The sequence below is a fragment of the Streptopelia decaocto genome, assembly GCF_964273445.1.
Source record: "Streptopelia decaocto genome assembly, chromosome: 2".
Lineage (NCBI taxonomy): Eukaryota > Metazoa > Chordata > Aves > Columbiformes > Columbidae > Streptopelia > Streptopelia decaocto.
In genome coordinates, this window is record NC_138655.1 from 163,968,311 (window position 1) to 163,995,129 (window position 26,819).

Below are 26,819 nucleotides of genomic sequence, written 5' to 3' on the forward strand. Positions count from 1 at the left end.
TCCCGGTACCCGTCCCGGTACCCGTCCCGGTACCCGTCCCCGGTACCCATCCCAGTACCCATCCCAGTACCCGTCCCGGTACCCGTCCCGGTACCCATCCCAGTACCCGTCCCGGTACCCGTCCCGGTACCCGTCCCCGCGCCCTGTCCCTGCGGAGCTGCCGCAGCACCCGCCTCGGCCACGGCATCTCGGTCACTGTAACGGGTACTTTGGACCCGCGCCTCGTGAGAACAGTCACTGCTCATACATCCTACCAAGCGCCTCATCTCGCGTTCAGGACACTCCACGTCACATCCCGAACGGTGCTGGGTTAGTGTCTGCAGCTCATTGCCCAGCTCAGCGCCCGCTCTCGGCTCGTTCCACGTACCGTGCTCGCACGAGGGGATGCAGAAGAGGTGACCAGCAGAGTTAAACACAGTGACAAGGTTTCTTCGAGTTTATTAGGAACCCAAACCAGCATTTGTTCACTATGGGGTGTCAATAGTACAATGGTGAATAAAGAAGAAGAGAAAAGTGTTCAGTGGGCACTTTGTGCGGTGTCTGGAAAGAGGCAGAACGACGGATAAATGAGCAGCAGGCGGGAGATTCAGACGTGTTGGAATGTAGCTCAGACGAGTCTGATGTAGCTCAGAGGTTTAGAAGCTGTGGCTGTGGCCTTTGGGAAGGGCTGATGGTGGCTGTGGGTCCTGGGGGGACAGGACTGCTGGGCTGGAGGTGGCTGTGGGTCCTGGGGGGACAGGACTGCTGGGCTGGAGGTGGCTGTGGGTCCTGGGCTGGAGGTGGCTGTGGGTCCTGGGCTGGAGGTGGCTGTGGGTCCTGGGGGGACAGGACTGCTGGGCTGGAGGTGGCTGTGGGTCCTGGGGGGACAGGGCTGCTGGGCTGGAGGTGGCTGTGGGTCCTGGGGGGACAGGGCTGCTGGGCTGGAGGTGGCTGTGGGTCCTGGGGGGACAGGGCTGCTGGGCTGGAGGTGGCTGTGGGTCCTGGGGGGACAGGACTGCTGGGCTGGGGGGCGCGGGTTCCGTGGGCCGCAGAATGAGGTGGCTCATTCCCATGGACTGGAGGCTCAGGGAATAGCTGTGGAAACAGTGACGTGCTGGCAAAATGCGTCTTGTAGTGAAAAATTCAAGGAGCTCTGTTTAGTTTATCAAATAGAAGGTTAAGACATTATTTCAACACCATCTGTAAATACCTGTAGAGCAACAAAAATTTGGTAATAGAGAGCTCTTTATCAGATAAAAATATACCGACCTCCAATGATGGGTTTCTGCAGCAAGACAATTCAGCCTAGAAATAAGGTGCAAATTTCGACAGTGAGAGTAATTAACCACTGGAACTACTTATCAAGAGTTGCTGTGATTTCTCTGTCACTGACAATATTCTAATCAGGATTAGAAGATTTTCTGAAAGATACGTTGTAGTTCAGGCAGGAGTAAATTAGTGGAAGACCTATGGTGTAATTTTATGCCACGCAGAAAAGCTCAGGCAATCAGAGGGCTCCTTCTGCCTCTGCTGGCTCCCTGTCCCGGGCGCTGTCACCTCTGTCCTCGTGAATCCCCCTGGGCCCACGACCCGGGCACCTGAGCTCTGCGGGGCCGGGGAGCTGGGCTGCGGGACGGGGGAAATGGGGCTGGGGAGCTGGGCTGCGGGACGGGGGAAATGGGGCCGGGGAGCTGGGCTGCGGGACGGGGGAAATGGGGCCGGGGAGCTGGGCTGCGGGACGGGGGAAATGGGGCCGGGGAGCTGGGCTGCGGGACGGGGGAAATGGGGCCGGGGAGCTGGGCTGCGGGACGGGGGAAATGGGGCCGGGGAGCTGGGCTGCGGGACGGGGGAAATGGGGCCGGGGCTGGGGAGCTGGGGAGCTGGGGCTGCAGGATGGGGGAGCTGGGGCTGCGGTGCTGGGGCTGCGGGACAGGGGAACTGTGGCTCCTGCATCTCCCAGGCCGGCCACCCGGGCTGTGGAGCGGCTGTATCTGCAGAACCTGTTCGCAGGTTCCTCCGGTTTGCTGGGGTCCCGCTGGCTCTGACACGGGGTTGGCCACCGTCTGCACCAGCGGCGAGTCTGGCGTGTTGGCTTGGGGTGCCTCGGCTTGTCTCTGAGTTTTGGCTGGGAGGTGGGGGTGTAAACGGTCATGGCAGCGCTCTCCATCCTGCTGCAGGCACCTTGGTTTTTCGGTCCTCGCGGAGGTGTCCAGACGGCGCGGAGCTGTTTGTCCTGGTGGGTCATACCCACCACGATGAGCCTTGGCAGGAGCTGTGGTGTTACATCTTCACCACGTGCGTGTCCAAAACGGTGCTCTTGGGACGCCATGCTGGGCAAGGGGGAGCGTCCCCGTGTCAGAGCGCGGCGCCCACGGCGCGCGGCGGCAGGTCCCGGTGGCCCCGCGAGGGAGCGGCGCTGGGAACCTCAGCCGCCCGGTTTGGAGCAGTTTCAGCGCCGCTGGCCGCCGGCGGGCTGGGAAGGGCGCCTGTCGTCCCGATCACCGCCCGCGTGCTCGCGGGGCTGCGCCATCTCCGAGGAGAACTTGGGAGCCGATGTCTTTCAAATGACGCGTCTTCTGCTGAGTCCTGGCCTACATTTGTGACCAGCAAAACAGCGTGCGGTGCTTGGTTCAGAAAACCAGCGCGCAGAGTCTGCTGGCTCCGGCCCCGCTCGTGGGGTGGGAGCGCTGGGAGCGGCGCCGCGGCGCTGCCGGGGCGGCTGCATTGCTGCGGGGCCCCGCTGGCGGCGCGGGGAGTTACGGCCGCGCCAGCAGGGATGCGCCGCAGGAGCTGCAGCGGCCCCTCGGCTCCCAGCGCCCGCCACAACCAGCTGCTTTCTGGAGCTGAGGAGCTCCCACCAGCTGGAGCCGGGTCCCATCCAGCCCCGGGCACGTCGTGGGGCCGGAGCGGCTGCCCCACGTACGTGGCTTTTGGGGACGCTGTGGGAGCTGCTCCGGCTGCCAAGCTGCGGGGTACGTGGGAGCAGCACACCAAGCTGACGTGCAGTCATTCCCATTTTTGTTGGGAATGAGGGATGGCCAGTTGGCAACAAGCACCTCTGAGTTTGGTTACAGGGCAGTGGTGGCTGCCGGCTCTTTGGCAGGGGTTTGGCAGGCGGTGAATAGCGTTAGTCTGCAGAGCGCCGTTGGCTGCCACGGTGCAGCAGAAAACAGGGTTTGCTTTGTGCCGGGTGTCCCCGCGGGGGACGAGGACTGGTCTGCAGCCTGGGCCACAGCACTGGGCTGGCAGCCTGTGCCACAGCGCGGGACAGTGTCCTCTGGCTGTGCCACAGTGCGGGACAGTGTCCTCTGCCTGTGCCACAGCGCGGGACAGTGTCCTCTGCCTGTGCCACAGGGTGGGACAGTGTCCTCTGCCTGTGCCACAGGGCGGGACAGTGTCCTCTGGCTGTGCCACAGCGCGGGACAGTGTCCTCTGGCTGTGCCACAGCGCGGGACAGTGTCCTCTGGCTGTGCCACATTGCAGAACAGTGTCCTCTGCCTGTGCCACAGCGCGGGACAGTGTCCTCTGGCTGTGCCACAGCGCGGGACAGTGTCCTCTGCCTGTGCCACAGGGTGGGACAGTGTCCTCTGGCTGTGCCACAGCGCGGGACAGTGTCCTCTGCCTGTGCCACAGCGCGGGACAGTGTCCTCTGGCTGTGCCACAGCGCGGGACAGTGTCCTCTGCCTGTGCCACAGGGTGGGACAGTGTCCTCTGGCTGTGCCACAGCGCGGGACAGTGTCCTCTGCCTGTGCCACAGGGTGGGACAGTGTCCTCTGCCTGTGCCACAGCGCGGGACAGTGTCCTCTGGCTGTGCCACAGCGCGGGGCAGTGTCCTCTGGCTGTGCCACATTGCAGAACAGTGTCCTCTGGCTGTGCCACAGCGCGGGACAGTGTCCTCTGGCTGTGCCACAGCGCGGGACAGTGTCCTCTGGCTGTGCCACAGGGTGGGACAGTGTCCTCTGGCTGTGCCACAGCGCGGGACAGTGTCCTCTGGCTGTGCCACAGTGCGGGACAGTGTCCCTGCCTTTCTCGGGTCCCTGGGCACCCACACATGGATGCAGACTCTCCATTTTGCTTTGGTTCAGGTGTCTCACCTGCTGCCTGTCCTGCTGCCTGTCCTGCTGTGTGTCCTGCTGTGTGTCCTGCTGTGTGTCCTGCTGTCTGTCCTGCTGTCTGTCCTGCTGTGTGTCCTGCTGTGTGTCCTGCTGTCTGTCCTGCTGCCTGTCCTGCTGTGTGTCCTGCTGTCTGTCCTGCTGTCTGTCCTGCTGTGTGTCCTGCTGTCTGTCCTGCTGTGTGTCCTGCTGTGTGTCCTGCTGTGTGTCCTGCTGCCTGTCCTGCTGTGTGTCCTGCTGTGTGTCCTGCTGCCTGTCCTGCTGTCTGTCCTGCTGTCTGTCCTGCTGTGTGTCCTGCTGCGTGTCCTGCTGTGTGTCCTGCTGTGTGTCCTGCTGCCTGGCCTGCTGTGTGTCCTGCTGTCTGTCCTGCTGCCTGTCCTGCTGTCTGTCCTGCTGTCTGTCCTGCTGTGTGTCCTGCTGTGTGTCCTGCTGCCTGTCCTGCTGTCTGTCCTGCTGTCTGTCCTGCTGTGTGTCCTGCTGCCTGTCCTGCTGTGTGTCCTGCTGTGTGTCCTGCTGTGTGTCCTGCTGCCTGTCCTGCTGTCTGTCCTGCTGTGTGTCCTGCTGTCTGTCCTGCTGTGTGTCCTGCTGCCTGTCCTGCTGCCTGTCCTGCTGTGTGTCCTGCTGCCTGTCCTGCTGTGTGTCCTGCTGTGTGTCCTCCTGCCTGTCTGTCCTGCTGCCTGTCCTGCTGCCTGTCCTGCTGTCTGTCCTGCTGTGTGTCCTGCTGTGTGTCCTCCTGCCTGTCTGTCCTGCTGTGTGTCCTGCTGCCTGTCCTGCTGTCTGTCCTGCTGTGTGTCCTGCTGTCTGTCCTGCTGTGTGTCCTGCTGTGTGTCCTGCTGCCTGTCCTGCTGTCTGTCCTGCTGTGTGTCCTGCTGTCTGTCCTGCTGTGTGTCCTGCTGTGTGTCCTGCTGCCTGTCCTGCTGTGTGTCCTGTTGTCTGTCCTGCTGTCCGTCCTCCTGCCTGTGTGGCTGACTGTCTGCTGCCTGTCCTGTCTGTCCTGCTGCCTGTCCTGCTGTCTGTCCTGCCTGTCCTGCAGCCAGCACCATTCCCTGGCCTGGCTGCACCCCCGCCGGTGCCGCGGAGCCGCGGTCGGTCCCTGGGCAGGTTTGGAGGGTGGCCGGTCCCTGGCTCCGGTCAGGGCGGGGGCGCTGGCGGCTGTGGCCAGTGGTGCTGTGGGGGACCTGTGCCCACAGGCTGGGGGTGCAGGGGCAGATCTGGGCACCCGGGCTCTGCAGCACCTTCCCTGTGCCCGGGAGCTCCTGGGCCGTGGCACTGGACACGCTCTGTGTGCGCAGCCCGGCACGGGGCGGCGGGCGCTGCCTGAGCTCGGCACGGCCTGGCCTGGCCTGGCCCATCCCATGCCGTCCCATCCCGTCCCGTCCCATCCCATCCGCACGGTGCCCGTCCCAGCCCCGGGTTCAGCCCCAGCTCCAGCCCCGGGTTCAGCCCCGGGTTCAGCCCCAGGTTCAGCCCCAGGTTCAGCCCCGGGTTCAGCCCCAGGTTCAGCCCCAGGTTCAGCCCCAGGTTCAGCTCCAGGTTCAGCCCCTGGTTCAGCCCCGGGTTCAGCCCCAGGTTCAGCCCCAGGTTCAGCTCCAGGTTCAGCCCCAGGTTCAGCCCCAGGTTCAGCCCCGGGTTCAGCCCCGGGTTCAGCCCCAGGTTCAGCCCCGGGTTCAGCCCCAGGTTCAGCCCCAGGTTCAGCCCCAGGTTCAGCCCCGGGTTCAGCCCCAGGTTCAGCCCCAGGTACAGCCCCGGGTTCAGCCCCGGGTTCAGCCCTGGGTTGCGCCGGGCGCTGCTCCGGCAGCAGGCTCCCTCCCTCAAGGAGGCGAGAGGAGATGGATGCGGCAGTCAGGAGCAGAGCGCCAGCTAATTACCCTTCCGAGTGTGTCTTGTAAATTAAGGGCTAATTAGAGGCAAAGTCAGTGTCATGGTTTTACACGTGTTTCTGTGGCGCTCAGCAAGGGAGGGAGGGGGAGTGCGGCAGCGGGGCTGGAGCAGCGGGGCTGGTGCTGTGCCGGGCTCGGGCACCGCGGGGCTGCCAGCTCGGCGCCGGCGCTGCCGCAGGGCCTGCCGCAGGATCACCCACGCTCCGGGCGCTGGGAAGGGGGTCTGGCCCAGGCTGGGTGTGCTGGGGAGGAGGGTGGGAGGCAGCTGCTGTGCTGGCGGTGAACAGGAGGCACTGGGATGGACAGAAAGCTGGGACAGACGGACAGCATGCCTCCATCACCCTCCGTCCGCACCCGCTGGGTCCGGGGTCGCGGGGGGGTCTGGGCGCTGCAGCCTTGGTAGCGCCCGACACCAGTGACGTTCTGGTCACGCTTCTCCGGTTTTCAGAAACAGCAAGGGCAGAACGGTCCCTTTAGGTGCAAAACCTGGGGCTCCACGCGGGGGTTTTACAGAACCCGCTCTCCGGGCGGCTGGGTGCTGGTGGTTCCCGCAGCTGTGCAGCCTGTGTCCCTGCGGACACTGAGCCGTGCAGACACGGCTGGGGCAGCTGCTCTGGGCCCTGCCCGGCGGGGCTTGGCCAGCGCCGTCCCCAGGGTCCCCGCGGCCTCGGCCGCGCTGGCTCTCTGCGGGCGGCCTGAGTCTGTTTCTACGCTGCGGACCTGGTCAGGTGCGCTGGGCTGGCTGCAGCACATCGGGCTGGGGCCCTGCCAGCGTCCGTCTGCGCTCCAGCCTGCTGCTCCGGCACGACCCGCTGCAGCCCAGCCTGGGCCGTGCGGCACCAGCCGGGTCTGCTGTGGACGTGTCCCACTGAGCAGGTCAGCTGTGGACGTGTCCCACCAGCCGGGTCTGCTGTGGACGTGTCCCCCAGCTGGGACAGGTGTGGCCGTGTCCCCCAGCCGGGACAGGTGTGGTTGTGTCCCCCAGCCGGGACAGGTGTGGATGTGTCCCCCCAGCCGGGACAGGTGTGGATGTGTCCCCCCAGCCGGGACAGGTGTGGTTGTGTCCCCCAGCCGGGACAGGTGTGGTTGTGTCCCCCCAGCCGGGACAGCTGTGGCCGTGTCCCCCAGCCAGGTCTGCTGTGGATGTGTCCCCAGCCGGGTCAGGTGTGGACTTGTCCCCCAGCCAGGTCTGCTGTGGCCGTGTCCCCCAGCCAGGTCAGCTGTGGCCGTGTCCCCCAGCCAGGTCAGCTGTGGCCGTGTCCCCCCAGCCGGGACAGGTGTGGTTGTGCCCCCCAGCCGGGACAGCTGTGGCCGTGCCCCCAGCCAGGTCAGCTGTGGCCGTGTCCCCCAGCCGGGACAGGTGTGGCCGTGTCCCCCAGCCGGGACAGGTGTGATTGTGTCCCCCAGCCGGGACAGGTGTGATTGTGTCCCCCAGCCGGGACAGGTGTGGCCGTGCCCCCAGCCGGGACAGCTGTGGCCGTGTCCCCCAGCCGGGACAGCTGTGGTTGTGTCCCCCAGCCAGGACAGGTGTGGCCGTGTCCCCCAGCCGGGACAGGTGTGGCCGTGCCCCCAGCCGGGACAGCTGTGGCCGTGCCCCCAGCTGGCCGCGCTCTGCCGCGCTGCCCCACAGGCCCTGCCCTCCGCGGGGGTCCCAGCTCCTTGGCTTTGCCTCTGGCCATGGGAGGAGGGCCCCGTGTCCTTTGCTCCCCGGCTCCAGCTGTGGTGCGGTGCCTGGGGCTGGAGGCCCTGGGGAGGTGCCTGAGGTGGCAGGTGTGCGGGACCGTCCCCCTGGACAGCGTCACCATCAACAGACTGCGGCCCCGAGCAGCAAGACCTTCGCTCCCTGTCAGAGCTGCTCTGTTTACTGTTCTGGAAATTCTGGATGTTCTTGTAATCCACAAGCACTTGACCCATTTTGAATCTCGGGAGTGATCTTGTCTTCTATGATGGTCTCTGGTCCCAAAAAATGCTCCTTTCATTTGGGGTTCAAGGTCTGGGCTCAGCTCAAGGGGTTTCCAGCTGTCGGGAAGAGACTTTTCCACCCACAACCCCACCGTACAGACGGGTTTGTGTTTGTCCCCTGGACACCCCCCGTGTGACGTTCCGCTCTCTCCTTGCACAGCGTGGCTGTGTCTCTGCTGGGACCACTCGTGGAGTGGGGCTGGAGTGCGGTGGGCGCTGGCGGGGGCCGGGTCGTGTTTGTCCAGGTGCCTGGGGCCATGGTGAAGGCTCTGGGCATGGACACGGTTCTGCCCGGGACCCCAGCTCATGTCCCTCTGGGAACCGGGGAGTGCGCTGGGCAGGACTCTCTTCTCAGCACCTTTGGCTGGCAGCCCGTGGAGGGCAGAGCCAAGCAGAGCCCGTCCTCACGCAGGGCCCGGGGACACGTCGCACCGGGGACAGGGACTTCTCCTCCTCCCGCCGCGCTCGGGGCAGCAGCGGGTGGCGCTCAGGCCGCGTCTCTCTTGCAGGGGCTCCGCACTCCACCAGCAGCACGTCCCTGCACTCGGAGCGCTCCATCAGCGGCATCAACCTGGTGGGCTTCAGCTCGAAGCCCGACGGCATGCACCAGCGCTCCTACTCCGTCTCCAGCGCGGACCAGTGGAACGAGGCCGTGGCCATCCCCAGCAGCTGCCCCAACCCCGGTAAGTGCCACCTGGAGCCGCTCCCCTCGGCTGCGCGGGCACGGGGCAGGATTTCGGTGCTGGGCAGCCCTGAGCTCTGCCGGCCGGGTTTGCTCACGGTGTGCGACACGGCCCTTGGGCCTGGCTGGGACCGTCACCTTTGCGAGGGTCAGCTGGCGGGGGCCGCAGGGGGCCGCGCTCTTCCCGGCACGGCGCGGGTGGGACGCTGCTCCCGTGCGCCGTGCGAGCGGCGGCCGCGGCCTCGCGCTGTCCCTGCGCCTCCTCGGCACCCGCGCCCCGATTCCGGGGCGGTTGAAGGAACAGGAGCGGTTCCTGTCTCTGGAGCGCACACTGAGCGCGGCGGCCCCCTCCCCCCACGCTCACTCATTCTCTGTGATGTTTCAGGACAGTTGAGTGAATTAAAATAATTCATACATTTCCCAACGTAGCCACTTTGCCGAATTGGAAAATAAATGCTTTTGTGCTGCATTCATCACTCCTTCGTTCCTGGCTCTGCCGCCGCACTAAAAAAGCAGTTAAATGCACATCAAGAGTGGAGGAGCCATTTCCATGCCTGCTCGCCCCTTGTAGTTCTCATTAGCGCGGCAGCCGCCCCCCCGCTCGGTCCCAGGGGCTTTCGCAGTTTAAAGAGAGCCTCTTTATGATCATTACCGGAGTCCGACTGTGCGGGCGCCATTTGCAGCTGAGGAGGCTCCTCATTTGTAACTGTGAAAAACTATCAATTTCAGCGCGCCTGATGCAGCGGCTCCATCATTGGCCCCATCAGCTCCCTGCTGGAAGCGAATTAATCAGACTGTTACTGCTGATGGGGCAGCGCAGGCGACGGGAGCGGAAGGGCGCAGCTCTGAGCATTAATGTGCGCGGCCCCCCCGCTCCCCACCGCGGCCGCGGCTGCAGCGCGGCGGCCTCCACCGCCAGCACCGGCTGCGAGGGCGACCGCGGCCGCGCACCCGCTTCGGCACGGGCGCAGGGCTGGGCTGCCGGCAACCGCGCCAGGAGGCTGCCCCTGTGCCAGGGAGGGTGTCCCTGTGCCAGGGAGGCTGTCCCTGTGCCAGGGAGGCTGTTCCTGTGCCAGAGAGGGTACCCCTGTGCCAGAGAGGGTGTCCCTGCACTGAGAGGGTGTCCCTGCACCAGAGAGGGGTGTCCCTCCACTGAGATGGTGTCCCTGCACCAGGGAGGGGTGTCCCTGCACCAGAGAGGGGTGTCCCTCCACTGAGATGGTGTCCCTGCACCAGAGAGGGTGTCCCTGCACCAGAGAGGGTGTCCCTGCACTGAGAGGGTGTCCCTGCACCAGAGAGGGGTGTCCCTCCACTGAGATGGTGTCCCTGCACTGAGAGGGTGTCCCTGCACCGGCGAGGGTGTCCCTGTGCCAGAGAGGGTGTCCCTGCACCAGAGAGGGGTGTCCCTGAACCAGAGAGGGTGTCCCTGCACCAGAGAGGGGTGTCTCTGCACTGAGAGGGGTGTCGCTGCACTGCACAGGGGTGTCCCCATCACAGGCAGCACTATGCCCGGCCCACAGGAGCCGAGCGCAGCAGCAGGAGCGGCCGGTGCCCCGGTGCAGGGGGCAGACGGCTGCGGTTGGCACCCCCGTTGCTTTGCACGGGTGGGTTTTGTGCCCGGTGCAGGGAGCAGATGGCTGCGGTTGGCACCCCCGTTGCTTTGCACGGGTGGGCTTTGTGTCCCGGCCGTGCCGGACAGCAGCTGCGGGCCTGGATGGGCTCCCAGCGCGGGGCTGTGGTGGCAGGTTCTGTCCTGCTGCACAGCCCGGGTCTGGCGTGGCCGCGATGTGTGTTTGTCCAGCCCGGGTCTGGCGTGGCCGCGATGTGCGCTGGTCCAGCCCAGGTCTGGCGTGGCCGCGATGTGTGTTTGTCCAGCCCGGGTCTGGCGTGGCCGCGATGTGTGTTTGTCCAGCCCGGGTCTGGCGTGGCCGCGATGTGCGCTGGTCCAGCCCGGGTCTGGCGTGGCCGTGATGTGTGTTTGTCCAGCCCGGGCCTGGCGTGGCCGCGATGTGCGCTGGTCCAGCCCCGGTCCGGCCGGGCTGCCGGGAGAACGGGCCGGCCGTGGCTCCCTGCCCACATGGAGCTGTGCTGCAGCCACCGAAACAATCTCCCTCTTCCATGCGAAGTAACCTGGAGACTGACACAAACAGGAGCTGAGATGCTGCTGCTTCTCCACGTGACAGGGAGAGCCGAGATGTCAGTCCGGTGCTAATTGTGCCTGGGCGCTGATGGCTGCTCCCGGTGCTCTGTGCTGGACCCCGAGCCCTGGGGTCAGTCCTGCCCCGTCTTAGTGCTCCAGAGACGCGTCACTGGCCCCGCCGTGCTGAGGGGTCTGTGGCGTACGAGGGGCGACCAGCGCAGATGCCCTGTGCGCTTCCTGGAGCAGCGCAGCAGCCCGTGACCCAGCTCGGGGCTCGCCGCGCTGTCACCGCTGCGCCGGAGGGGAAAGCGGCGGTTTTGTACCTCCAGCTCTTGACTCACGTCTCAGAACCGCTCGGGGCTGTTGAGAAGGGGCTGGGACAGGTGGAGCCCCCAGAGCGCAGCTCTGGTCCAGGGCTGGTGAGCAGCTCCCTGTCCCTGAGGCCGGAGCACCCCAGGCCAGGCACCCCCACAGCCAGGGGCTGACAGTGTCAGCCGGGAGAGGCGACAGCAGCTCCTGCCGTGTCACCAGCGTGCCGGGCTGGGTGGCGCGGCCGGCCCTGCGGTGGGGCTGAGCTCAGCCCTCAGCACCGCGCCGTGCCGCTGCCTGCAGCCCGGCCCAGCTCGGCGCCGTTGGCAGGTGCGGGCAGCGGGGCGGGGTGGGGATGTCCCTCTGCCTGGAGCGGACCCCCAGGCGCTGCAGGGGTGCCCCTGGTTCCCGGGACGGGCTGACCCCGCGCTGCTGCGCTGGAGGGCGCACAGAGGGGTGGCATGGGCTGTGCAGGTCGTGCCAACGTGCTCCAGCACGTCTTGTGCTTGGCCTTTATAGACCTGTGCGGGGACCCAGGGCTGAGGAGGAGCCAGGAGGTCCCCGTGAGGTCCCATGGTGAGACAGGGACCTGGAAGCTCCTGGGTGGGTGTTGGGGACGGAGTCTCTGCATTGGGAAACCTCGGGAAAAGAAGCGCCCTTCACACTGGGTCAGGGGAGTCACTTCTGTGCTGCTGGGGAGGAAAGAGGAAGAACCAGCAGTACATGATCTCGTAGAGGAGCGTGTTACACGGCGGCCCCTGCCCCGCTGCTCCCCATCCCCGTCCCACCGCTGCCCGGCAGCCCCAGCTCTGAGGCTTTAGCTGCGGTGCTACGGAGAGCGGGACACGCTGATCTCTGCTCTGCAGAGCCCCCAGCTCTGAGGCTTTAGCTGCCGGCACTATGAAGAGCAGGACACACTGATCTGTGCTCCACGGAGCCGGCGGTGTCGGCTCAGCGCCGCAGGATCCGCAGGACACGGCCCCTCGCGCTGCGCCGGAGCGGCGGGACGGCCCGCGGTGCCGGCGGCCCCGGGGACGCCCTGCGGGGCAGGTGGGCAGCACCACATGCAGCCCCAGAAAGTTCATGTCCCCTGCGACAGCCCGGCTGGAGATGAGCATGCCTCACACCTGCTCTGACGCAGGCCTGTTGAATAGTATCAGTAATTTATATTTATAAAAACGGAGTCTGATTTTATTAGCTTTATCTCTCTTAATTGTCAAGAGTGAACTATTTCCCTGTGGATAAATAGCAGAAACACCCTACTGGTGTGTGTCAAACGCGGTAGAGAGCAGAGGCGGCAGCGCCCGGTGCGGCACCCTCTCCAGCCCGGCGCGGGGCCGCGGCTGCACGGGACCCTGCCCGGGGCGCCCCGGCCGCTGCCCGGCTCCGTCTGTCCTCTGGCACGTTTGTCCTGCCCCCCAGACACAGCCCGAGCCCCAGAGCAGTCTGACCGGCCCGGGTGGCACGGGGAGCAGGGCTGGCCGGGGCGGAGGGGCCGCGCGCCCGCAGTCCCGCTGCGGGGGGCCGCCCTCGGCGGAGCCCCGATTGCTCTCTTAACTGCAGGCGCCTCGGAGCCCGGCCGTGGGGCTGGGACCGGCTGGGGACAGGGCTGCTGCGGGGGGCGCGGGAGCTGCCGCCCGTGCCGGGCGCAGGAGGCAGGGGCGCATTTCGGAGAGGGTTAACCCTGCCGCGAGGGCTCCTGCGCCTCACTGCCTTCCCCGGAGTCTGCATTTTTATGCTGATTGGAAGCCTGCGCTGTGTGTGCTGCTGAAATTGAATGTCAGGCTTTTGATTTTGTTGCTGGTCTCTAATGAAATTTGACATTTAATGGTGAGTGCAGCGGCAGCGTGTGTGTGTGTGATCGGAGCTTGATTAGCGCGCTCTAATTGACAGTAATTAGGCAGCTCCCTGATTGTTTCTAATTCTGCTATTAATTGTAAGGAACAGTATGATTGAGGATAAATTTGGTGCGTTGCTGCTGGGGATGCAGCTTCTTCAGCTCCGTATCGGAAGCCTATTGAGACCATCATGCTCAGGTTCCTGAGCACGGCAGCCCCCGTCACCCCGTCTGGCAGAGCGGTGCCGCGGGACCGGTGCTGCCGCAGCGCCGAGCCGGTCCCAGCACCGGGTCTGCACCCGGGGGCCCGCAGCACCTCCCGGGACTGTCCCTTCCCAAAATGCATGTGTGGCCACCGAGCAACACACGGGGACACGAGCAGCAGGCATGGGGACACGAGCAGCACGCACAGGGACACGAGCAGCAGGCATGGGGACACGAGCAGCATGCACAGGGGCACGAGCAGCACGCACAGGGACACGAGCAGCATGCACAGGGGCACAAGCAGCACACACAGGGACACGAGCAGCAGGCATGGGGACACGCAGGCATGGGGACACGAGCAGCACGCACAGGGGCACGAGCAGCACGCACAGGGACACGAGCAGCACGCACAGGGGCACAAGCAGCAGGCATGGGGACACGCAGGCATGGGGACACAAGCAGCAAACGCACAGGGGCACGAGCAGCACGCACAGGGACACGAGCAGCACACACAGGGGCACAAGCAGCACGCACAGGGACACGAGCAGCACGCACAGGGACACGAGCAGCATGCACAGGGACACGAGCAGCACACACAGGGGCACAAGCAGCACGCACAGGGACACGAGCAGCATGCACAGGGACGTGTGCTGAGGACTCGGCAGGTCTGGCTGCCCTGGTGGTGCCGCTGTACTTGTCCCGGCCGTGCAGACGCCGGCACAGGCCGTGATCATCCCAGGGGAATCCCGGTGCCGAGCACGTCCCGCCGGCCCTGCCCAAGGGCCGGAGCTGCCCTGCGCAATGGGACCCAGCGCGGGCGCTCCCCTGTCTCCTGGGTTCTGCCTTTTGAGCCCAGCGGAGCACCGGGTGTCTCCAGGACGCTCGGGTGTCTCTGGAAGCAGACTGTCACTGTCGCCGTACATTACTTTCTTTATCTTTGTTCCCAGCTAACGGTACTGCCGATTCTCTCAGCTCCAGCCCGAACATTTCCAGTGCTGCCAGCCCGAAGCTGGAGCCGCCTCCATCGCCACATGCGAATCGGAAGAAGCATCGCAGGAAAAAGAGCACAGGGACGACCCGGCCCGACGGCCCCAGCGCAGCCGCAGAAGGTAGGACAGTTCGGCCCCGGCCTGGGGCTCTGCCGTGGCTCCTCGGGGCTCGGGCGCTCCTCGCCGCAGCGCCGCGTGCCCCGCTCTGCCTGCGCCTCTCAGCCGCGGCTCCTCGGGGCTCGGGCGCTCCTCGCCGCAGCGCCGCGTGCCCTGCGCCTGCTGTTAGTGGTGGTGATTACCGACTGCATTAGCCGAGCTGGAGCACGCCGCACAGTTAGCGCACGCCTAACTATGCCTAAGGTGTGCAGACACCTTCTGCCGCAGGACAGACGTGTTTCTGTTTGCTTGTAAATTTGCCAAAGTTTCATCATTTAAAAGGGTATCCGGGCCGCCTGCCTCAAGCTGAGGGCTTTTCGGAGGAGTTTATCTACTTCAGGAAACCAGTTGGAGGCCTATACATAACTTTACCCGTTCTAAAAGTACTGATGGCTTCTCTGTTGAGAAATCCCGGTGTCTGTGCAGGGTCTGACGAGGCTCCCGAAGCCGGGCAGGAGGCACAGGGACGTGCGTTGGCTGTGACAAACATCCCGGTTTGTCCAGGCAGAGACGGGCTGGCAGCCGCGTCCTGCAGGGCCCGTGTCTGTGCTCAGCCCCGGGAAGGTGATCCTCGGCGTCTGAGAGCCGGCTTTATCCTGGATCGTCCCACCCCACAGCGCTCCATACGCTTCCGTGGTAAACCAGAATAAAGGTTTCATTCGGGCAGCTGAGAGGAGAGGAGAGAAGTACAGCTGTTTGAAATTAGTGGCTGCTGTAAGACAAACCAGGAGATTTTTAGCCCGTGTATTTGTTAGCGTGTACCTGACAAACCCGCGGGGCTGCGGCACCTCACCCACCGCAGCTCGGCCTGCCGAGCAGCCGCTCCGCTCTCCCGGGCAGGACGTCCCTCGGAGCCGGCTCACGCGCCGTGGTGACGATCGCACCGGAGCTCAGCAGCTCTGGCGGGAGCTCTTGTCTGTTCAGATTCTTCGGCTGTGGTTGTGTTCACCTCAGCACCGCTGAGCTCAGGAGAGACTTTGCCTTTGTGGTGGTTGGCTCAGGGAGCTCGAGCATCTGTGCTGTCCACCGGCTGTCTCGCGGAAAGCGAGCGGCACTATCTGTACAACGTCTTGTTAAACTGGCGCGTTCTGAGCCGTGGGCTCGTGTTGGCTCTTCGGACGTTACGGCCCTTCCCCACATCAGCCCTCAGTCTGCAGTTCTCAGGGCAGCGCTCTGGAAAAGGGAGATGTATTGTTTGTATGTCTGAAAGGTGGGAGACCAGAGGGTAGGACGGCTTGGCACCTACACGTGGGACAAAGAAAGAACGTGCTGAAGTACCACCCTGTAAATAACACTCCAGGAGAGCTGGGAGTACTGGGAGAGGGGTGCGGTACCTCAAAGCTGAGCTGGGTCTGATGAACGTACTTGGGATGTGGACGTTAAGGTGCTCAGCTTGCCAGGACGAGGACTGAGGAGCAAAGGCCCGATGTTTCAGTGCTCACTGTGATTCTGTGTGATACAAAGGCCGGGGCTGCAGGCGGTTCTGCAGAGCGGACGGGTGAGAGAGGGCGCAGGGGCCGCGATCTCAAGTTACGCAAAACTGAGTACAATTTCTGAGTGGAAAAGGTGTTTGAACATGGGAGCGCTTTATGCAGTAGTGGACTAACCACTGCTCACGGTGTTAAATGAGTTACTTTTCCACAAGACGTGTGTGATGCGGCCCCTCTGCGCCCAGCTGGGCTCACCAAGTGACTGTCGCCCTCGAGGAGTCCCTGTCCTGACCCTCTGAGCCATCCCAGTTCTCCTGTGGTTCCCGGAGGGTGTTTTTCAGACACGTGCTCGCTCTGGCTGTTTTCCCGAGGGAGGTGGGGTGGCCGAGGACGCACGTTGTGAGGATGTGGTGCCACACGGTGCTGCGGGGGCAGCAGCGTGTTCTGACAGCGCCGCCCTGGCGCTGGACCGCGGGGGTGCGGCGGGGCTGCTGCGCTGGCCGCAGGGATGCCGGGCCCTGGCCGCAGGGATACCCAGCCCTGGCCGCAGGGATGCCGGGCCCTGGCCGCAGGGATACCCAGCCCTGGCCGCAGGGATACCCAGCCCTGGCCGCAGGGATGCTGTGCTGGCCGCAGGGATGCCGGGCCCTGGCCGCAGGGATGCCGGGCCCTGGCCGCAGGGATGCCGGGCCCTGGCCGCAGGGATGCCGGCCCTGGCCGCAGGGATGCCGGGCCCTGGCCGCAGGGATACCCAGCCCTGGCCGCAGGGATGCCGGGCCCTGGCCGCAGGGATACCCAGCCCTGGCCGCAGGGATGCTGTGCTGGCCACAGGGATGCTGTGCTGGCCGCAGGGATGCCCGGCCCTGGCCGCAGGGATGCTGTGCTGGCCACAGGGATGCCGGGCCCTGGCCGCAGGGATGCTGTGCTGGCCGCAGGGATGCTGTGCTGGCCACAGGGATGCTGTGCTGGCCACAGGGATGCCGGGCCCTGGCCGCAGGGATGCTGTGCTGGCCGCAGGGATGCCCAGCCCTGGCCGCAGGGATGCTGTGCTGGCCGCAGGGATGCCGGGCCCTGGCCGCAGGGATGCTGTGCTGGCTGCAGGGATGCCCGGCCCTGGCCGCAGGGATGCTGTGCTGGCCGCAGGGATGCTGTGCTGGCCGCAGGGATGCTGTGCTGGCCACAGGGATGCTGTGCTGGCCACAGGGATGCCGGGCCCTGGCCGCAGGGATGCCGGGCCCTGGCTGCAGGGATGCTGTGCTGGCCGCAGGGATGCCGGCCTTGGCCGCAGGGATGCTGTGCTGGCCGCAGGGATGCCCAGCCCTGGCCGCAGGGATACCCAGCCCTGGCCGCAGGGATGCCGGGCCCTGGCCGCAGGGATGCCGGGCCCTGGCCGCAGGGATGCTGTGCTGGCCGCAGGGATGCCGGGCCCTGGCCACAGGGATACCCAGCCCTGGCCGCAGGGATGCTGCGCTGGCCGCAGGGATGCTGTGCTGGCCGCAGGGATGCTGTGCTGGCCGCAGGGATGCCGGCCCTGGCCGCAGGGATGCCGGCCCTGGCTGCAGGGATGCTGTGCTGGCCGCAGGGATGCCGGCCCTGGCTGCAGGGATGCTGTGCTGGCCGCAGGGATGCCCGGCCCTGGCCGCAGGGATGCCGGGCCCTGGCCGCAGGGATGCTGTGCTGGCCGCAGGGATGCCCGGCCCTGGCCGCAGGGATGCCGGGCCCTGGCCGCAGGGATGCTGTGCTGGCCGCAGGGATACCCAGCCCTGGCCGCAGGGATGCCGGGCCCTGGCCGCAGGGATGCTGTGCTGGCCGCAGGGATGCTGTGCTGGCCGCAGGGATGCCGGGCCCTGGCCGCAGGGATGCTGTGCTGGCCGCAGGGATGCTGTGCTGGCCGCAGGGATGCTGTGCTGGCCGCAGGGATGCCGGGCCCTGGCTGCAGGGATGCCGGCCCTGGCCGCAGGGATGCCCGGCCCCGCCTGGGGTTGTACAGTTAATTTAGAGCCCTGTCAGCTGTTGGACTAATGTAATTTTTTCCTACAAAGTGCATTACTTCGCATTTATCAACATGGAGCTTCACTTGCCAGTGAAGTGTCAGTTACCCAACGTCATTTGTCAGCGCACCGACCTCGCACGTGGCTTCTCCTCCTGCTGCCAACAGCCTCTGACACCAGAACCGGGAGCAGGAAAATGCCCCCCGGGGCCTGTGTCACCTTCCCTGGGTGTCCGTGTTGTCCCTGCCCTGCCCCAGCGCCAGGACTGCTCCCGCAGGGCCGGCACAGCGCCGGGGCTGGTGCTGGGGCTGCCGGTGTCCCGGGCGCTCGGGGCGCCACCGCGCTGGAGTCCCAGCGGGTCCGTCCTGCCCGGCAGCCGCGTCACAGGTGGGGTTGTTGGCGAGCAGTAAGAGGGGATGAGGGTCCGTCCTGGTGTCTGAACGGCCAGCGCCTGGTCCCAGTGCGGACCTGGGGCTCAGCATCGCCCACATCGTGGGCATGACATGGCACTGTCCTGCGCTGGTGTCCGTAAGGGTGTCTGATTCTTCTTCGGATCTTTTTTAGCCGTATTTGAACAGTTCCAGCAGCTTTTTTCACAGCAGGGCAACCCGAGCTTTTTGCCTTTGCGCAGTGAAGGCGGCGAAGGCGCAGGAACGGCGGTGCAGAGCCGGGCTGCGCGCACCGCAGAGCTGCCGTCCCCGTGGAGCCCCCCGGCCCAGGGACCGCAGGGACAGCCAGCACCGCCGGGCTCCCCGTGGGCTCCCGTGGGGACGTGACGGGACCCCCAGACCCTGCGCCCAGCCACCCCCAGCCGCGCTGGGGGGGACGCGGGGCAGCCGGGGCTGTGCCGGCCCGCGGGGGCACCCGCCGTGCGCAGGGCATGAGCGGCTCAGGTAGCATCCTGGGAAAGTTGGTGAGGTCTGGGGATAAATTGCCATCAGTTTATCTCATTTAGGAGGTAATCAGAGCCAGGGACGTGCGGAGCAATTGAATCTTAGTTGTTCTGAAGTATCATAAATCAAACGAGCTGTTGCTTTTTTACATGGTCGCATGTTAAAGAGAGCGGGTGTCAGGCTGCTAGGGAGCATCAGCAAACTATGGCAAGCGTGGGATTGGGCTGCCGGGGATGTCACCAAACCCGAGTGCGGCTCAGCTTGTCAGGGAGCACCTGCCGGCTGGCAGACCTGGTGTCATTGTCAGGGGACATCGCAGCAGCCCCGGGAAGGGCTCATCACCGCGGTGGGGCTGCAGCGTCAGCCTGCGGGGACCATGGGGACAGCCTGCGGGAGCCGCGGGGACAGCCTGCGGGGACCATGGGGACAGCCTGCGGGAGCCGCGGGGACAGCCTGCGGGGACCATGGGGACAGCCTGCGGGGACCCTGGGGACAGCCTGCGGGGACCATGGGGACAGCCCGCGGGGACCCTGGGGACAGCCTGCGGGGACCATGGGGACAGCCTGCGGGGACCCTGGGGACAGCCTGCGGGAGCCGCGGGGACAGCCTGCGGGGACCATGGGGACAGCCTGCAGGGACCATGGGGACAGCCTGCGGGAGCTGCGGGGACAGCCTGCGGGGACCCTGGGGACAGCCTGCGGGGACCATGGGGACAGCCTGCGGGAGCTGCGGGGACAGCCTGCGGGAACCATGGGGACAGCCTGCGGGGACCATGGGGACAGCCTGCGGGAGCCGCGGGGACAGCCTGCAGGGACCATGGGGACAGCCTGCAGGGACCATGGGGACAGCCTGCGGGAGCCGCGGGGACAGCCTGCGGGGACCCTGGGGACAGCCTGCGGGGACCCTGGGGACAGCCTGCGGGAGCCGCGGGGACAGCCTGCGGGAACCATGGGGACAGCCTGCGGGAGCCGCGGGGACAGCGCGCTGGAGAGCCCAGCCCAGCAAAGCGCGGCAGCAGGAGCGCCCGTCCTGCCGAGCGCAAGTGCGGCGCAGCCCTGCTCCCGCCAGGGCTCTGGCTCCCGGTTCGGGGTCCCGGAGCCGCCAGGCACGGCTGACGGCAGCAGCACCTTCGCGACGCTCCCTGCGCCAGCATCCCCATGGCTGCCAGAGCTCCGGGGATAATGAACTTCTCATGTGCTTAAAGAGTGATGCAGGGTGCATGGCGAGAAGCTGACAGCCCCTTAATGTGCTTCTCAGTGGCGGCCAAACGACGCGGTTTTGTCTTTGTTTTTTAGTTTTAAAACCCACGGGAAATTGATGGCCAGTAAAGAGTTGTGTTGGGGCGATGTGCGTGATTAATGCCAACTGTCAGGGGCTGTCGGAGGCCGATCTCGGTGAGCTGGGAGTGCGGCGCTGAGCCGCGCTTGCCAGATTGCCAGGGATTCCAGCTGCTATTGCTCAGCGCCCGCCTGCCCCACGCAGCGTGTGTCACCGGGCGCTCCCTCCGCCAGCCTCTTCATTCAGTGCTAACGAGTCCCTCCTGCTCGTTACCGGCCCCGGGAGCTCCCTGCTCTGTCCTGGCCGGGCAGAGCAGCCTGTGCCCCGGCACCCCGGCCGTGGCTGGGCCCCCGGCCCCGCGGCTGCCCTCGTGCTGTGGCTCCTGGGGTCCCTGCGCAGCTCCGGGCTGCCCCTCTGGGAGCCCCCCGTGCCCACCCGTGTCTTGCAGCCCGTGCGCTCCCTCCCAGCCGCAGCAGGACCCCAGCCCAGCCCCACTTGCCCCACACGGCCCTTCTGCCGCCTCCCAGCCCCGCTGCACACACGGCACCTCGTGTGGCATCTGCCCCTGCCCAAGAAGTGACACTCTGGTCCCTCGCGGTGACCCCTCTGTACGTCGCAGCCCCCGTGCGTCCCGCAGCAGCACCGTCCCTTCCTGACGCGCTGACTCAGCTCCTTTGCCGTCCTGCCCGCCCTGTGCGCGGTCACACGCGTGACGTCGCGCCCCACACGTGCTCCGCGCTGCCCGTGTGCCCGCTCGGCTGGTGTCACCGGCAGGGCCCTGCCCGCCCGGCCCTGCCCGCGTGGCCCTGTGGGCAGCGCAGGCCCCACGGGTGGAGGGGCCGTGCAGCTCAGCTCGGGGCGCCCTGGACCGGGGACAGGGGACAGAAGGCACTGTGGGGTCTCCAGAGCAGCGTTCTTGCTGCAGCTCTCCTGGCGGCGTGGCGCTGCAGAGGGGGCCTGTCCCCGTTGCACTAATACAGGTTAGGAATATTGGGTTTAATGATCTGCAAAATGAGGAGGCAGCGAGCTGACATTTACGAATGGTGCTGCATCCTTCTCTTCCCAGACGCCTGCTAATTTGTTGATATCCCAAACACCTCGTAATGATGTGGTACAGTGGCAGCTTGCAAACAAGCGTCCCGAGGCCGGGGGCTGCTGGCTGCCCTGCTCCTGGACCCCCGGGGGCTGGGCGGGGCGAGCGGAGCTGTGGGCCGGGGCACCCCCGCTCCAGAGGCAGGACCAGCCCTCCGTTCCCTGCCATGCACCCTGATGCCGGGGGTGTCCCCTGGACCCTCCCCGCGTGACCCCCCTCAGTGGGGCGTCCAGGGGCCCCTCTGCCGCGAGGAGCGGGGACAGGAGCCCAGGGGGCAGTGCGGTGGGGCAGGCTGGTGTGCTGGGACTGCGCTCCGGGGTGCAAGAGGAGACGTCTGGTTGGGAGCGGGGCATGGCTGGTGGGAGCTCTGCGGGCGGACCCCGCTCCCCGCCCTGGGCCCGCGGGCCGGGCTGCAGCCCTGTCCGGGACAGCTGGGAGGGCGCTCCCTGCCCGCCCGTGCTGAGCGCCCTCCTGTCCCCCCGCCGTCCTGGGATGCGCGGGCTGGTGTGGGGCAGCTCCGTCCAGAGCCTGGCGTGTGGAGAGGATCGCAGCCTGTGTGAGTGCTGGGAGAACCCCCACCCTGCCGTGCGGGGCGAGGAGCATCGCACAGTGTCCCCACAGTGACCAGAGGAGCATTGCTCCATCTGTGTCCTCCCCCGGAGCCGCCTTGTGTCCTGGTGCTGAGGGACAGGGGGGCAGCACGGCCCGGATTGCAGCTTGTGCTGGGGGTGCTGCCCAGCCCGTGTGGGGCACAGGGCGAGTAGTGTGGCCGTCCTGTCCCTCTGCAGCTCCCCGGGGACACACCAGCCTGCGCTGTCACCCACAGCCGGGAGCAGCAGCGTGTCCGTGGGATGGATGTGGGCCGTGCCAGGCCCTTGGCTCCGGGTCGAGATCCCTGTGGTGGGGTCTCTGTGGGCTGTGATGCGGTGTCTGAGCCCTTCACGGAGCAGGACAGGTCCCTGTGCCCAGCCTGCGCTGGACCTGAGGTGCTTTTAGCCACCCAGGCGTCCCAGTTCTGCTCCAAGCTGTGCTCCGTCCCGCTGGAGCAGGGAGAAGGTCCTGGCACGAGCTGCAGGGACAGCGCTCCTGGGACGCCGCTGCTGCCCGTCCTCCCTGTGCTGGTTCTCCACCCCAGCATCCCCTCTCGCCTCCGCAGGGGACAGGGACACCCTCGCCACTCCTCTGGGCAGCGCAGCGCTGTCCCCCTGGGCTTCTTGGTCAGGCCTCCCCTTCCCCTCCTCCCTTTGCCCTGGGCCGGTTCCTCCAGGACATGCAGGGTCCGTGTCCCCGTTTCTTCCCAGTCCCGTGGTGCTCATCTGCTGGTCCTGAGGACCCGCATCCTCCAGGGCTGTCTCCGGGGCTGCTGGCGGCCGCTCCAGCGCAGCAGGGGGACGGTGGTCGGCGGGGCCGTCACCTCGCGGCGGTGGCGCGGGAGCCCTCGTGCGCTCCGGCAGTGCCTCGGCTGCCGGCCGGTCCGGGTGCCGCCCGCGCGGCCGCGCTGCGCTGCCCTGCCTAATTCTGCTCTGGTTTGGAGCTCTCACGGCGCGGCGGTGTTGGAGCTGGGTCACGGGGTTAACGCCCATTAGCAGAGCCGGCTCGCACCGAACTCTGCTCAGCTGCTCTTCACGGAGCTCAGTCTTTAAAACATCATCAAAAAATCATCAAGAGAGAGCGAGACAAGCATGTTCGTTTCCACTGCCCACTAATTCTAATGGAGCTGGCGTAATGGACTCCCACCAGCATGCCTGCCGGTGGCTGCGGAGCCGGGGAGATGGGCCCGGGACAGCCCCTGTGCCCCGAGGAGCTGGAACGGGCTCCAGTCCTGCCGGAGCGGCCTCCGCTGGCCCTCGGCCCTGCCCGGCCAGAGCTGCCGAGCTCTGGGCTGTTCTGGGCGCCAGGATGGGCCTGTGCCCGGCGCCGGGCGGGACGGGCGCTCTGCCAGCTCCGCCGGCACAGCCCCCCAGCCCTTCCGCCGGGTCAGCTGCTCTGTGCCGCCTGCTCGTCTGGCCACAAATGCCTGTGCCACGCCAGACATGCTGCGTCTCCCCAGGGAATCTGAGAAAGCCCCATACTTGCCCTGTGGCTGTGGCGCGAGTCGGCTGCAGCTCGCACGGGCCCACCAGGGAGCTCGGGCAGTTGTCCCCAGGAGCGGGGTCTGGACACCGTTTGAAGCTGCTCCGGGTCGTCGCGTCTGCCCCAGCTCCGACAGGCCCGGTGTGCGCAGCCAAGGGTGCGAGCCCACAGCTCCCCATGCCCTGCACGGCCGCCCTGCCTGGCTGCAAGGAGGGAGAGGTGCTGGCTTTGCTGGTGAAAGGAGCCTTAGTGTGGCAGAAAAGCTGCCGGCCTTTGTTAGCTCTTCGCGGGCGCTGCCGAGAGCAGCAGGCCCTTTGTTCCAAGGGAGGCTGGAATCCGTGAGGCACAAAGGAGGAAGGGGGCGGTGGTCCCGCGGCCGGCACTGGGGCTCTGCCCTGACCGGGGCTCTGCCGGGCTGGGCCGGGCAGCGTGGGCTCCGGGTGTCCCGCGGTGTGGCGGGGGAAGGTCTGAGTGTGGCTGGGGCCCCAGGGATCTCGCTGCTTGCCCGCGGTTGGGACCAGTGGGAGGGAGCCGTCCGTCCCTGCCCTTTGTCCCGAGCAGAGGATGGGGACAGCAGTGTCCCCACGCACGCAGCGGCAGCGGGGCCGCGCTGGAGCAGAGCGAGCCCGCTGGGAGCCTGGGCAGCTGGTGCGGGGCCTGGCGCTGCTGGAGGCCGAGCTCCGGGCACGGGTCCCCACGTGTGTGCTGGGCGGGCGCCGAGTCGGCGAGAGGACGGACGGGGCGGTGGAGCCGTGCGGCCCGTGGAGGGTCCCTCCCGCATGCTGGGGACGGCACCGACCTGCTGGTTGCTGTGTCCGTGGTGGCTCAGTAGCTTGACGTGCATCAGCCAGTGCAGGACTTGGGCTCTGCAACGTGCTGACAGCAGCCACAGGTGGCTCAGACCAAGAATGAGACAGATTTAAGGAGAATGAGGCCCGTTCTTATAAATCGGGGTGTCCTGGGAGTGACTTTGTTGATCGCTGCTCCAACAGCGTGGCCTGATCCCCAGTCTGAGACCTGCAGATGCTCCCTCAGGCACCCGAGCAGGCACTGCCCCCGGGAAGAAAGGCAAGAAATGTCACCCTGTCCTTCCCGGCAGTTGCTCTTGTCCCTGGGCAGCAGTCTGTCCTCGTCCCGCGCTATGTCGCTCCCCGCAGGGCACAGGAGCCGTCTCCCAGAACAGCTGGAGCCCTCGGGTCCCCGGCTGCAGGTCCCGGGCCCAGGTGGGGCGGTGGGGCAGCTGCTGGCCCTGGGGCAGCTGTGGCCAAGCGGGGCTGAGGACCGGCCAAGTGGGGCTGGGGGACCGGCCGAGCGGGGCTGGGGACCGGCCGAGTGGGGCTGGGGACCGACCGAGCGGGGCTGAGGACCGGCCGAGTGGGGCTGGGGACCGACCGAGCGGGGCTGGGGACCGACCGAGTGGGGCTGGGGACCGGCCGAGCGGGGCTGGGGACCGACCGAGCGGGGCTGGGGACCGGCCGAGAAGGACTGAGGACCGGCCGAGCGGGGCTGGGGGACCGGCCGAGCGAGGCTGGGGACCGGCCGAGCGGGGCTGAGGACCGGCCGAGTGGGGCTGGGGACCGACCGAGCGGGGCTGGGGACCGGCCGAGAAGGACTGAGGACCGGCCGAGCGGGGCTGGGGACCGGCCGAGCGGGGCTGGGGGACCGGCCGAGCGGGGCTGGGGACCGGCCGAGTGGGGCTGGGGGACCGGCCGAGCGAGGCTGGGGACCGGCCGAGTGGGGCTGGGGGACCGACCGAGCGGGGCTGGGGACCGGCCGAGCGGGGCTGGGGACCGGCCGAGAAGGACTGAGGACCGGCCGAGCGGGGCTGGGGACCGGCCGAGCCGGGCTGAGGACCGGCCGAGCGGGGCTGGGGGACCGGCCGAGCGGGGCTGGGGACCGGCCGAGCGGGGCTGAGGGACCGGCCGAGTGGGGCTGGGGACCGGCCGAGCCGGGCTGGGGACCGGCCGAGCGGGGCTGAGGGACCGGCCGAGTGGGGCTGAGGACCGGCCGAGCGGGGCTGAGGGACCGGCCGAGCCGGGCTGAGGACCGGCCGAGTGGGGCTGGGGACCGGCCGAGCGGGGCTGGGGACCGGCCGAGTGGAACGGGGGAACTGGCTGAGCGGGGCTGGGGACCGGCCGAGCGGGACTGGGGACCGGCCGAGCGGGGCTGGGGACCGGCCGAGCGGGGCTGGGGACCGGCTGAGCGGGGCTGGGGACCGGCCGAGCGGGACTGGGGACCGGCTGAGCGGGGCTGGGGGAACTGGCTGAGCGGGGCTGAGGACCGGCCGACCGGCCGAGCGGGGCTGGGGACCGGCTGAGCGGGACTGGGGGACCGGCCGAGCGGGGCTGGGGACCGGCCGAGCGGGGCTGGGGACCGGCTGAGTGGAACGGGGGAACTGGCTGAGCGGGGCTGGGGACCGGCCGAGCGCTGGGTGGGGGCTCCTGCGTGGCCTGGGCGCTCCCTGCCCGTGCCCGGGCACGCCGGCGCCACCGGGGATATCACTGCCGAGGAGGCTGTGGCTGTCAGCCTGTCCATTACCCGCTTATTTCTCCTCCCAGTATTCAGAAGTTACCAGCTCTGTGTCTTCCAGAACTGGTTTTGAGCTGGCATTTGGTGTCTCTGGAGCCTCCAGGACAGTTTCCGTGGGGAGGAGGCCGGTTCTCCGCGGGAGCAGGGACTGTGCTGTCCCTCTGTGCTGGGCGCTGCAGGAAGGGGCCGGTGCTGGGCTCAGGCAGGCGTGTCCCAGAGCGGGAAGGGTCCGGCAGCGCTGCAGCCAGCTCGCAGCCTCGTCCTGCCGCCCCGGCGCTTCTCGCTCCGGCAGGAGAAGGGCCATTGCAGATGTCCTTCCCAGAGGAAGACTCGCAAGCTGATTCTAGGGTGAAATGAGTGAAACAGCCTCCCCTTCCTGTGTGGGAAAGGCAGGTCATTTGGCGCTTCAGCTGCGACCCCTTGGTGCCGGGGGGGTTCCATCCTCCCAGGGCTCTGCTGCTGTGCACACCAGCCGTGCGTCCCTGCCCCAGCCGTTCACCAGCGCTATGGCCTCCGGGCCCTGGCTGCTGCCGGGGTCTGCGCAGGACACACCGTGGAGGGCTCAGCAAAGAGCCGGCGTCCTGCCAGCCCCACGCCACGCACGCTTTTACGGCCCATGAAGTGCGAGACTGAGCCTCGTGCGGAGCGTGAGACTCCGGCACGGCACAGCTGTGGGAGCGGCGCTTTGCCCTCAGGTTGTTCTGGCCCAAGCAGGTGTGAGTGCTGTGAGAGAGCCGGGTGCCGTGGCCGGTGCTGGCCAATGGGGGTGCCGGTGCCGGTGAAGGCAGCGAGGGTCTGGAAGAGCACTGGGGGAGGGGAAGGGCCGTGGTGCGCGGTGTCACCCCACACCAGGGCCGCCTTCCCTTGGAGACTGCCCGTGCCTGCACACGTTATGTGTGTGGACACAGCCCCGCTCAGCCGGTGCCAGGGGCTGCCATGGTGGCCGTGCCCTTGGTGGGACCTGCTGGTGGCCCCCGCGCCCGTCCGTGTCCCCGCGGGTGCCGCGGCCTGCGGCGGGTCCCCGCTCGCTGCCCTCCCGCTGCTTTCCCACGCCGAGACTCCCGGGCCCAGCCTGCGGGGCTTTGGGCAGAGGAGGGGACAGGGGACAGAGGACGCCCCGCTCTGCTCCACGTCCGCCCGCAGACACAGCCCCTGCCGGGCTGGGCCAGCGCGGCTCTGCCGGCCCGGCTGGGCCCGCGGCCTCCCGGTGCCTCCGGAGCTGCGCCGCTGACTCCCTGCTTTTAATAGAGAGCTGGGAAGGCACATTATGGAGATGAGGGTG

General features: G+C 67.1%; 1 protein-coding gene across 3 annotated transcripts in view; it reads left to right on the forward strand.

Moving 5' to 3' along the window:
• AGAP3 (ArfGAP with GTPase domain, ankyrin repeat and PH domain 3) overlaps nt 1-26,819 on the forward strand; it is a gene marked incomplete at its 5' end in the record, with an annotated part of 137,384 nt that overhangs the window by 104,597 nt on the left and 5,968 nt on the right. For 2 of the 3 annotated variants that reach the window (XM_082046202.1, XM_082046201.1), the window contains 2 exons: nt 8,443-8,616; nt 14,053-14,214. In XM_082046202.1, the coding sequence (XP_081902328.1) occupies nt 8,443-8,616; nt 14,053-14,214 (336 nt within the window). The remainder of the gene's footprint in view (nt 1-8,442; nt 8,617-14,052; nt 14,215-26,819) is intronic. The other variant, XR_014183401.1, reaches the window with a different exon arrangement.